The 13,003-nt window shown below is 35.9% G+C and overlaps 1 protein-coding gene across 1 annotated transcript in view; it reads left to right on the top strand.

The window, feature by feature from the left end:
• The window catches only part of SH2D4A (SH2 domain containing 4A), an 88,878-nt gene that overhangs the window by 64,957 nt on the left and 10,918 nt on the right, over nt 1-13,003 (top strand). The window contains exon 7 of the mRNA XM_049771862.1: nt 1,300-1,427. Within this exon, the coding sequence (XP_049627819.1) occupies nt 1,300-1,427 (128 nt within the window). The remainder of the gene's footprint in view (nt 1-1,299; nt 1,428-13,003) is intronic.

Here is a 13,003-nt window from a genome sequence, read left to right as displayed (position 1 = left end):
CCTTACTTATATATGGTCCTACTAACATCAGATGACATAGACTTTCTGTTTTAAAGGGTTATAAGAGACAGACTGGGATTTCTTTTTCTTATATACATATATTTTTAATTTTAATCATAGTGGCTTACATATCTTTCACAATAATATTTTAGGTACATATTAGCATTGAATCTGGGGAATTCCCATCACCAAATTTGTCCTTCCTCTACCCCGTTCCCATTCTGTTCCCAAATCCCTCACCCCCACCCCCGGACTGCTAGAATGAGTGGTCTCCTCTTTGTCTAGCTTTCTACTTCGTGATCATACAACTGTTTGGTCTTGGTACCCTCCATTATTTCCCTCTCTATTTGAGAGGTGGAACTAGATAATTCAAGTTATGTGGTTTTTTTTGAAGAAAAGAAAAGCAATAAAATGGGGTAAAAAATCAAATAAGCCGAAAATGGACAGAGTCCTTCTAGAGGCTCTCATCCTCAGTTTGAGAGAAGGGAAAAAGGAAGTAAAACACCACAACAATACAAAAGGAAATATCAAATAAAAAAATCCAGTGAGCACTACAGCAATAAAGACAAGCACCACATAATAATCACGGTCCTGAAATAAAAACATAACAGAGCGCAAGAAGGAAAAAAAATTGGAGACTACAACTTTAATATCCAAACCAAAACAAATAAATAAAAAAAAATAGTTAAATAAATAAAAAAGATTGTTTTGTGCTGGTTTTTTTTTGTTTTGTTTTGTTTTGTTTTGTTTTGCCTGCATAGGCACAGTAAATATTGGGGACATTAGAAAGGGAATTCCCTTGGCCTAAGAGATACAGGGTTTCTCCACCCTTGAAGTATACTGTCATGGGAATAACTATAGACTCCTTGCAAGTTCATTTACTCTCCCCTCGGTGCCTTTGTGGTGTATGGAAGACTTTTGCTTCATCCTGGGTGATAAAATCAGACCTCTGTATCTAGAAGTCTTGGTATCTGCACAGATTGAGGAATGGAGCTTATGATGGAGTCTTTCTTTGTGGTTCTAGAAGTTCTGTTCCTTCACTGTCGTTTTAATCCATCTTCAGTAGTTGGTGGTCTTGATCATTGCACTGATCCTAGGATGGAACCTGGAGTAGGGTCTTTCGTTATGTTTCCAGAAGACCCGTTCAGCTGCAATTGTCTCAGTCAGACCTCTGGAATTAGAGATCGTGGTTGTTGTACAGATCATAGACCAAAACCTAGACTAGAGCTTTATAGTATTTTTAAAGCATTAATCTCAAATTATTTAAATCTGATTTGAAAACCTGCCTTTATGTAACAGAAATCAGGGAGTGACAAGGACATCATCCAGTTCTGCTGAAGAGATCATTCGTTGGTTTAAGGAGGAGCAGTTACCACTGCATGCCTGCTACCAGAAAAACTCAGCAACCATTGCTCCGTGGTTCCATGGTAAGTGCAGAGGCTCCTCCTTTGGAGAGATAAAATCATAGTAATCCATAGGAAGGTAGAAAAAATAATTAGTGTTGTTTGAGATGATTTTTGAAAATAATTTTTACAAAAATGTTTCATTTTTAATAATAATTTATTTAAACATCATGATTACAAACATGTTCATAGTTGGGTTTCAGCTATAAAATACACACACACACACACACACACACACACACACACCCTTCACCAATGCAACTTTCCTGCCACCAATATCCTCTATTTCCCTCTTCCCCCATTTCCTGCCTGTCTTCAAAGACAGGCATTGTATTTTTTCTCTCTATCGTTGTCATGGTAGTTATTAGTGTAGTTATTTCTCTAACTACACTTATACTCTTTGTGGTAAGCTTCATACCGTGGGCTTGTCCTTCCAGCCCTTATCTCTATTGTCTCTGGGTATTATTACCATACTGTCATTTATTTTTCTTAAATCCCACAGATGTGTGAGACTATTCTGTTTTTATCTCTCTCCTTCTGACTTTTTAACTAAACATAATAGTCCCCATATCCATGCGTGTTAAGGCAAATTTTGTGACTTCATTTTTTTCTAACAACAGTGTGGTATGCCATTGTGTACCACAGTTTCTTTAGCCACTTATCTGTTGTTGGATATCTGGGTTGTTTTCTGATTTTGCCTATGGTAAATAGCGCTTGAACATAGAGAGAGCATAGTTGTGTTGTTTGTTTTGTTTTGTTTGTGGTCCTAGGGTATATCCCTAGGAGTTGTATTGTTGGATCACATGGGAGCTCACTGTCCAGTTTTCTATGGAATATCCATATTGTTTTCCAGAAAGGCTGAACTAAACGGCATTCCCACCAGCAGTGGATGAGAGTTCCTTTGCCCCCACATTCACACCAGCAGTGACTGTTCTTGCTCTTTGTGACTTGTGCTAGTTTCTGTGGTGTGAGATGATATCTCATTGTTGTTTTAATTTGCATCTCACTGATCAATAGTGATGTGAAATAATTTCATGTGCCTTTTGGCCATCTGTAATTCTTCTTTGCGGAAATGTCTGTTCATTTCATATCCCCATTTCTGAATGGGGTTAGATTTTTTTTTCTTGTTAAGTTCTGTCAGTACCTTGTAAATCTTAGATATTATTCCCTTGTAAATCTGATATATTAGTTCTTATCTGATGGGTATTGGGTGAATAGTTTCTCCCATTCTATGGGTGACTTTTTTTTACTCTGGTCATTGTCTCCTTTTAAGTGCAGAAAATTTTCAGTTTGATGTAATTCAGCTTATCTCAGCTTCCACTTTTTCGGCCAGTGAATTTTTTTCCTTGGAGCTGCCTTTAGTTTCAATGTCATGAAGTGTTTTGCCTATGTTTGTTTTATATGGCTTATAGTTCCAGGTCTGATATCAAGGTCTTTAATCCATTTTGATTTGACCTTACAAAGAAATTCTTCTAAAGGTACACAAGGGAGCTGAATTCTCATAAATGTTTGGAAAGACCTTAATAATTTGTCACTGTAAATAAAGCACTATGGGATTGAGAGAAGCAGCACATGTGATTTATACAATGACAAGGCCTATTTTTCACCAACTCTATGTACCAGGTTCACTGTGTGTGGTGGTCAGAGCAGCAAGTGTTTATCAGTTAAAATGTCAAATCCCAAATGACTAGCCGAGTGATCTTTTTTTTTTTTTGGTTTTTTGGGCCACACCCTGTGACGCTCAGGGGTTACTCCTGGCTATGTGCTCAGAAGTCGCTCCTGGCTTCTTGGGGGACCATATGGGACGCCGGGGGATCGAACCGCGGTCCGTCCTAGGCTAGCGCAGGCAAGGCAGGCACCTTACCTCCAGCGCCACCGCCCGGCCCCTAGCCGAGTGATCTTGAGATCATCTTTTCTCTGCATGAAAATAATTTCACTGCGTCTTATTTTTTTATCTATGTAATGAGTAAATTTTACTTTGTTATCTTTAGCATTACAACATTGTGTTTTTTTCCTGTTTCCAGTACATAATTAAATAAGATCATTAATACCCAACAGATTTGTTTATCTTTTTTGGGTCCATCAAACAGTACTTGAAGATTATTTCCAACTCTGTGCTTTGAGTACTACCGTGTGCTAAACATAATGTCCTTAGGGTATCATGTGAGATGGGGATCCAACCTGGACATCCCAAATACCATGTAGATAAAGTGGTCAGCTCTTTGAGCTCTCTCTTTAACTTATGTACCTTAATTTGACCCTTCTTTACCATTTTACACTTCACTGACCTTGCCTCTCTTTCTTCCATGAGCTTATGCTTAATGCAGGTTTATTAGCTCCATGTGGAACAAAAGTGCTATAAACAATAATAAAGTGGGGCTGGCGCGGTGGCACTAGAGGTAAGGTGTCTGCCTTGCCAGCGCTAGCCTAGGACGGACCGCGGTTCTATTCCCCGGCGTCCCATATGGTCCTTCAAGCAGGAGCGACTTCTGAGCTCATAGCCAGGAGTAACCACTGAGTGTCACCGGGTGTGACCCAAAAACCAAAACAAACAAACAAACAAACAAAAAATAATAATAAATAATAAAAATAATAATAAAGTTCTCCAACTGAGCACAGTTGTTCTAAGAGGTATTGAATTGCTTATATGCTTCTTATTTTTAAGTATTTTTTTATCTCACACATAAACATATCTATACAAATAAGTTTTCACACATATAACATATAACAGGAAAAATTCTAAAAGCAAAATTATTTATGATAGTTTTTTTGCTAAAGAGACATTTTTCTTTCTTTCTTTCTTTCTTTCTTTCTTTCTTTCTTTCTTTCTTTCTTTCTTTCTTTCTTTCTTTCTTTCTTTCTTTCTTTCTTTCTTTCTTTCTTTCTTTCTTTCTTTCTTTCTTTCTTTCTTTCTTTCTTTCTTTCTTTCTTTCTTTCTTTCTTTCTTTCTTTCTTTCTTTCTTTTTTTTTTGGTTTTTGGGTCATATACTCAGAAATTGCTCCTGGCAGGCTCAGGGGACCATATGGGATACCGAGGTTCAAACCATCAGCCTTCTGCATGCAAGGCAAACACCCCACTTCCATGCTATCTTTTTAAAGTTTGACTATTACAGCAGAAATTTCATGGTTCCCTTTAAAATGCATGCTTTTTATTGATTATATCTTTGATAGTTGTCCTAGGACCAGATTGTAGGATTCTCCCTTTATTTTCTGCCTTGAAGATAAATGAAGAAATAGTAACAATAGAATTTAGGCAAGGTACACATTCGATGTAACTTGCTCCGTTGTCTCATGTTAGCTTTTATTTTCTTATTAAGATGATCATTGAGTAATATTGAGCAGTGAGTTGGGTACTTGTTTTGCACACAGCTGATCTGGCTTCAATGTCTGGCACCTTTTATTATTCTCTGAGCTTTCCGAGAGTGTTCCCTGTGCACAAATCTAGGAGTAATCTCTGAACACTGCTGGGTGTGGCCATTAAACAAAGGAAAATTTGGCACTAAAGAAATCAACTACTGTGTAGTTTTGGTGCCATCAAGCAGAATATTCTATCATCCCCATTTATAAGAGTGGTAGTAGTATTTTTTTTAACATCAGGAAGTAAGAAATTGAAAATGTTGATCAATGTTTTGTTTTGTTTTGGTTTAGTTTGGGTTTGGTTTTTAGGCCACATTCTGTGACGCTCAGGTGTTACTCTTGCTATGTGCTCAGAAATCGCTCCTAGCTTGGGGGACCATGTAGAATGCTAAGAGATCGAACTGCAGTCCATCCTAGGTCAGCCACATACAAGGCAAACACCTTACCACTGTGACACCGCTGTGACCCCGCTCCAGCCCCAAAATTTGATCAATGCTTTTGAAGATTCTGGAACTATAACAGCTCTATTTGAAACAACCTCAAAGAGATAAGAAGACATACTTGAATTAATAATACAGTTGGAATTTTGTATAAAAATAATAATAATTTAAGATATTTATGTATTTATCATATCCATTAGTAAAATAATACAAATTATATGATAGCTTAATAAACACACAAATAATATTGAATAAGTAATTAATATAATTTATTAATTCAGTTTTAGGAAATAAGTTTTCATATTCATATGATTAAAATATTGATTGTATCTTACTATTTGAACTATACTTTTCCTGATTTAAAATATCAAATAGAAAGTTCTTTTTCTATTTAGTCACTATGAAATTGCCAAGATTTAAATGATTGGGCCTGATAGGTATTCAACATTTTGACTTTATCTTCACCAAGGTCCACTTCCTTCCACCAATGCCCTTCACCCCATTTGTCAACATCAATGAATTTACTTCTAGATGAGATACATTTTTTAAAGTATTTGCACTGTGGTTTACAATGGGTTTTCACAGGATTTGCTGATAGGATTTCATACAAAACACTTTATAACCTTTCAACATCACTTCCTCCTGATTGATATTTCCCTCCACCTATCCTCAGCTCCTCAGGTGGCATGTGTCCTGCTGAAGATCATTTCTCATGTGCTTTGTTTCCATTGCCTTTTGATAATCATTCCAAGTTATAATAACTTACAAAGAGAACTTCCTAAGTTGATATCTCTCTCTCTCTCCATCCCTTTCTCCTTCCCTCCTTCCCTTCTTTGCTCCTTCCCTCTCTCCCTCCTTCCCCCCACCTCTCTGACTAACATCACACAGCATGATTCATTCCATGTCTCTTCTTGTGGCTGCAAATTCCATGACTTTATCTTTATTATGGCAAGTAATATTTCATTGTGTTTATGGTATCTTTATTCAACCATATATTCTAATACACTTGGGTTGTTTTCAGATTTTGGTTATTGTGAATAGTTCTGCAAAGAACATAGGGGTGCAAATGCTTTTTATCTATTTCGTTTTTGGATTCTTAAGGTATATTCCAAGAATGGAGTTGTTGGGTCAAATAGAAGTAAATTCTTGAGTCCTTTAAAAATATCCATATAGTTTTCCAGAAAGTCTGGACTAGTCAACATTCCTACCAATGAGTCAGTGAGAGAACCTTTCTCTCCACATCCATGCCAGCACTATGTTTGCTTGTTCTTTTTGATGTATACCAGTTTCTATGATGTGAGATAATTCTTCATTGTTGTTTTGATTTGCGTTTAAATGATAAGTGATACAGAAATGTTTTTCATGTATCTTTTGGCCATTTGTATTTCTTCTTCAAAGAATTTTCTGTTCATCTATTCTTTTCAATTTTTGATGAGGTTAAATTTTTTCTTGTGAAATTTAGCCAATGCCTTATATATCTTTGATATTACCCTTTATCAGATGAGTGGGGAATAAATATTTCTTCTCATTTCATGACCTGTCTTTGTATCCTGGTCAATATTTTTTGAGGTGCAGAAGCTTTAAAACTTAATGTAGTCCTATTTGTATACCTTTGCTTCCATTTTCTTGGTCAATGGAATTTCATCCTTTAAGATTCCTTTAGCTTCAATATATTGGAGAGTTATGCCTACATTTTTCTTTATGAACCATCTGGAATCAGGTCTGATATCAAGGTCTTTTTATTGTTATTTTTATTAATATCTTTATTTAAACACCTTGATTATAAACATGGTTGTGGTTGGGTTTCAGTCATGTAAAGAACATCCCTCTTCACCAGTGTGGCATTCTTATCACCAATGTCCCAAATCTCCCTCCTCTCCACCCCTCCCCCACTTGTACTCTTGACAGGCTTTATACTTTCTTCATTTATTCACATTGTTATGATAGTTCTAAATGTAGGTATTTCTCTATCTGCACTCATCACTCTTTGTGGTGAGCTTCATGTAATGAGCTGGACCTTCTAGCCATCCTCTCTTTTTTCTGTAAATTATTGCAACAATGTCTTTCATTTTTCTTAAAACCCATATATGAGTGAGACCATTTTGCATCTATCTATCTCCCTCTGACTTAGTTAACTCAGCATAATAGATTCCATGTATATCCCTGTATAGGAAAATTTCATTACTTCATCTCTCCTGATGGCTGCATAATATTCCATTGTGTATATGTAGCACAGTTTCTTTTTAAATATATATTTTATTATTTATTTATTTTATTTAAACACCTTGATTACATACATGATTGTGTTTGGGTTTCAGTCATGTAAAGAACACCACCCATCACCAATGCAATGTTCCCATCACCAATGTCTCAAATTTCCCTCCTCCCCACCCAACCCCTGCCTGTACTCTAGACAGGCTTTCTATAATCCTCATATGTTCTCATTATTAGAATAGTTCAAAATGTAGTTATTTCTCTAACTAAACTCATCCCTGTTTGTAGTGAGCTTCATAAGGTGAGCTGTAACTTCCAGCCCTTCTTTCTTTTGTGTCTGAAAATTATTATTATCCACTGCTGGTGGGAAAATTTCATGACTTCATCTCTCCTGACAGCTGCATAATATTCCATTGTGTATATGTACCACAGTTTTCTTTAACCATTCATCTGTTGAAGGGCAACTTGATTGTTTCCAGAGTCTTGCTATGGTAAATAGTGCTGCAATAAATATAGGTGTAAGGAAGGGATTTTTGTATTGTATTTTTGTGTTCCTAGGGTATATTCTTAGGAGTGGTATAGCTGGATCGTATGGGAGCTCAATTTCCAGTTTTTGGAGAAATCTCCATATAGCTTTCCATAAAGATTGAACTAGATGACATTCCCACCAGCAGTGGATAAGAGTTCCTTTCTCTCCACATCCCCGCCAACACTGTTTGTTCTCATTCTTTGTGATGTGTGCCAATCTCTGGTACCACAGTTTCTTTAGCCATTCATCTGTTGAAGGGCATCTTGGTTGTTTCCAGAGTTTGGCTATTGTAAATAGCGCTGCAATCAATATCAGTGTGAGAAAGGGATTTTTGTATTGTATTTTTGTATCCCTAGGAGTGATATAGCTGTATCGTAAGGGAGCTCGATTTCCAGTTTTTGGAGGAAACTCCATATTGCTTTCCATAAAGGTTGAACTAGATAGCATTCCCACCAGCAGTGGATAAGAGTTCCTTTCTCTCCACATCCCCACCAGCACTGCTTGTTCTCATTCTTTGTGATGTGTACCAATCACTGTGGTGTGAGATGGTACCTCATAGTTTTGATTTGCATCTCCCTGATGATTAGTAATGTGGAGCATTTTTTTCATATGCCTTTGGGCCATTTGTATTTCTTTTTTTTTTTATCAAATTGTCTGTCCATTTCTTCTCCCCATTTTTTGATGGGATTAGATGTTTTTTTCTTGTAAATTTCTGTCAGGGCCTTGTATATTTTGAATATTAGCCTCTTATCTCATGGATATTGGGTAAATAATTTCTCTCACTCAGTGGATGGCTCTTGTATCCTGGGCACTGTCTCCTTTGAGGTGCAGATGCTCTCAGTTTAATGTATTCCCATCTGTTTATCTCTGCTTCCACTTGTTTGGAGAGTGCAGTTTCCTCTTTGAAGATGCCTTTAGTCTCTATGTCATAGAGTGTTTTACTACATGTTGTTCTATATACCTTGTGGTTTCAGGTCTGATATCAAGGTCTTAATCCATTTGGATTTTACCTTCATACATGATGTTAGTTGGGGAATCTAAGTTTGCATTTTTGTAAATGGCTATCCAGTTGTGCCAACACCACTTGTTGAATAGGCTTTCCTTGTTCCATTTAGAATTTCTTGCTCCTTTGTCAAAAATTATGTGATTGTATGGCTGAAGAACATTCTCTGAGTACTCAAGCCTATTCCACTGATCTGAGGGTCTGTCTTTATTCCAAGACCATGCTGCATTGATAACTATTGTTTTGTAATACAGTTTAAAATTGGGGAAAGTAATGCCTTCCATATTCCTTTTCCCAATGATTGCTTTAGCTATTCTAGGGTGTTTATTGTTCCAAATGAATTTCAGACATGTTTGATCCACTTCTTTGAAGAATGTCATGGGTATCTTTAGAAGAATTGCATTAAATCTATACAATGTTTTGTGGAGTGTTGCCATTTTAATGATGCATATAGCAATGTGGCAGGCTACAAAATTAACACACAGAAATCAATGGCCTATTTATACACCAATAATGATAGGGGAGAAATGGACATTAAGAAAACAACCCCATTCACATATAGTACCACAAAAACTCAAATATCTTGGAATCAACTTGACTAAAGACATGAAAGACTTATACAAAGAAAACTATAAAACTCTGCTCCAAGAAATAAGAGAGGGCATACAGAAATGGAAACACATACCCTGCTCATGGATTGGCAGGATTAACATCATTAAAATATCAAGGTCTTTAATGAACTTTTATTTGACTTTTTTGCATGGGTTAGAAAAAGTACATATTTTGTTTTTGTTTTTATTTAAAGCTCACCTGTTTTCCTATTACCACTTGTTGAAGAGGCTGTCCTTGCTTCACTTCCATCGATCTGAGTGCCCCTCTTCATTCTACTATCATACTGTTATAATGACTACTTCTTTGTACTATATTTTGAATTTGGGGAACGGATTGCCTCTCATTGTTTTTCCCCTAAGGATGTATTTAGCTGCATTGGGAGTGGAGGTATTATTTTTCCATAAATTTCAAAGTGTCAAATCTTTTTATTTTGGAAAATAAATATAAATAAATATAGGTATCCTAATAGGAACTTCACTGAATCTGAAAAGTATTTTAGATAGTATTGCCATTTTGATATTAATCCTCCCAATATTAATAGTAATCCTCTCAATCCATTAACAGAGAACATGTTTCTGTTTCCTCATGTCCTCTTTTATTTCTTGAAGTAATGCCTTATCTTACTTTTCTTTGTATACATCTTTCACCTCTTTATTTAATCTAATTATAATGTATTTGGTTTTCTGAGGCAGAGTTGTGAATGCATTTTTTTAATATCTCTCATCATTTGCATATGTGATTTTCACATTTTTGTAGACTGCCACTTCACTATATAATTTTATAGTTTGTAGGATCACACTTTACAGCATTTATGGTTTCTAAATTTAGTGTCATGTTATGTGAGAGCTTGAAAGCTTCCTTTCAAATCTGGATGCCCTATCTTTAGTATTTTCTTCTTGCCTAATTTCTACAACAGGCACTTTCAGTACTCTTATGAAGAAAAGTGGCAAGAGTCTCAAACCTTGTCTTATGACAATCTTAGAGGTAAGATTTTTAGTTTTTCTCCCTTGACTATAATTTTTGCTATGGGCTTGTGGACTTGTAGTAAATAGCTTTGGCTAGGTTGTGGAAAATTTCTTCAATTCACATTCTGTTGAGAATTTTTTTTTATCATGAATGGATATTGGATAATATGAAATGCTTTCCTCTGTGCCTCCTGTTATGACCATATGGTTTTTGCTTTTTCTTTTTATTGACATGGTATATTTCATTGACTGATTAGAATATGTTAAAGCATCATTGCATTTCCAGAATGAATCCAACTTAAATATAATGTGGTGGAAATAAATCCCCACATGCCATATTTCCAACCCTAGGTGAGTACGTCTGAATCAGGGTCACTGTATGAATTAATAAACCAAAACAGTCATAAGGGAGAGAATCATGCAGTTGTATGGTTTCTTGCTCATGGTCTCCAGGTGGACTCACCAAACTAAAACCTCTGTTTATTTACTAGTTCAAATTTTAGCTGGGTGGGGAAGGGTAAAGTGAGAGACTCTAGGTGGACTTTTTAATTTTATTAATAATTTTATTAATAAATTTATTTATTTATTTTGGTTTGTGAGCCATACCTGGTGATTCTCAGGGTTTATTCCTGGTAGAAGCAGGGTGTAATATAACATGTTCTTTTTTATGAGTTATTGGAATTAATTTTCTAGTATTTTTCAAGATCTTTGCATCTGTATATTGGCCAAAAATTTTCTCTTTTATTTTGTAGTTTTTATATCTACCTCTGATATCAGAATGATGTTTGCCTTATAGAAATTCTTCTGCCTCAAATTCCTTTTTGTTAGAAAGGATTGTTAGTAGATATTCTAAAAAAATTTTAAAATTTCACTAGTGAATCTATTTAGGCCTTGACTTTTATTTTTGGGTTTACTTTTGATTAGCAATTTGCTTTCTCAAAAGTGATAGATCTTTTCAGTTATTCCATATACTCTTGGCTCAGCCTTGGGAAATTATAGACATATAATAATTAATTTATTTGTTATAGGTTCTGTGGCAAAAAGATTCTTAATCTCTCATGATCCTTTGAACTTCTTTGACTTTGGTTCTGACATTCCCCTTTCACTTAATTTCTAGTTCTTTTAGGCAAGTCTTGCTAGTGGTTTAGCAATCTTGATTTTTTTTTGTTTTGTTTTGATTTGTTTTTTCTTTAAAAATATAGAACTAATCTTTTTTACAAACCCTTGTGTCGAGGGCTGACTTTCAATAGATTGCAGTGAGGGAGCTGCTCTGCTACGTAGGAAACCCTGACCCAGAAGCAGGTCATCTACGAATGGTTTAGCACCAGGTGCCCCACGAACATGCGATGTGCGACGGGGGTCCCGAAGCGAGACGGGGGGACACGCCGGCGAAGGTGGGGGTTCCTCTCGTACTGAGCATGAGAAGGATTACCATGGCAACAACACATCATCGGTAGGGTAAAACTAACCTGTCTCCGGACGTCTAATCCCAGCTCACGTTCCCTATTAGAGGGTGAACAATCCAACGCTTGGTGAATTCTGCTTCACAATGATAGGAAGAGCCGACATCGCAGGATCAAAAAGCGACGTCGTTATGAACGCTTGGCTGCCACAAGCCAGTTTTTTATTTTTTATTTTTAAAGAATCTGCTCTAAACTTTATTGATTTTTTGTATTTGGGGGGTTCTTTTGAATACAAATCCATATTAATTTCTTGTTATGTCTTCTTCAGACTCTTTTTGCTGGTAATTTTCCACTTAAGTTGTGAGTCAAATTACTTATGTGTCCCCCTTTTCCTATTAACTCAGTTCTATGAACTTTCCTCAACTCTTCTTTCACTGTGTCCCACAAATTATGATAGCACATTTCCTCATTTTCATTATCAGGAATATTTTTATTTCCTCTCTGATCCCCTGGTTGTTTTATAGTGAGATTTTTTTTTTTACTTAGTTCTCTGTTTCTGTTTGTGATTAACTTCTATTTTCTATGAGTCATGATTAAAAGGATAGTTAATACAATTTCTATTCTCTTCACTTTATGGAGGAATGTTTTGTGTCCCATATGAGGTCTCTCTTGTAGAACATCCCATCTACATTGGAGAAGAATGTGTATTCAGCTTTTGGAAGATAAAAAGCTTTATATACATCTACTACCCCCTCTCTTTTATTTCTTCTTTCAACTCACGTATTCTTGTACTGAACTTTGGTATGTTTGATCTGTGAACTACTATTACGATGCTATCAATGTCTTTCTTTAAGTCTATTGGCAGTTGGCTTAAGTATTTTTTTTTTTTTGGTTTCTTCTTAGGTGCATATATCTTTGGGAGTATGAATTTCCATTTTATCACACTTCTTAAATCTTGTATTTTTCTTGAGAAAGTAAAGCCTATCCATTTCTCTGGAAGCAGTTACCTTCTGGAACATCAGCTACTCAGCTAAAATTAATTACCCAAGTTAGTTGCCTTCTCCTCTTCCTTCTGTG

This window comes from Suncus etruscus, chromosome 4 (genome assembly GCF_024139225.1).
Source record: "Suncus etruscus isolate mSunEtr1 chromosome 4, mSunEtr1.pri.cur, whole genome shotgun sequence".
Classification (NCBI taxonomy): domain Eukaryota; kingdom Metazoa; phylum Chordata; class Mammalia; order Eulipotyphla; family Soricidae; genus Suncus; species Suncus etruscus.
This window is presented reverse-complemented; position numbering and strand designations above follow the sequence as displayed.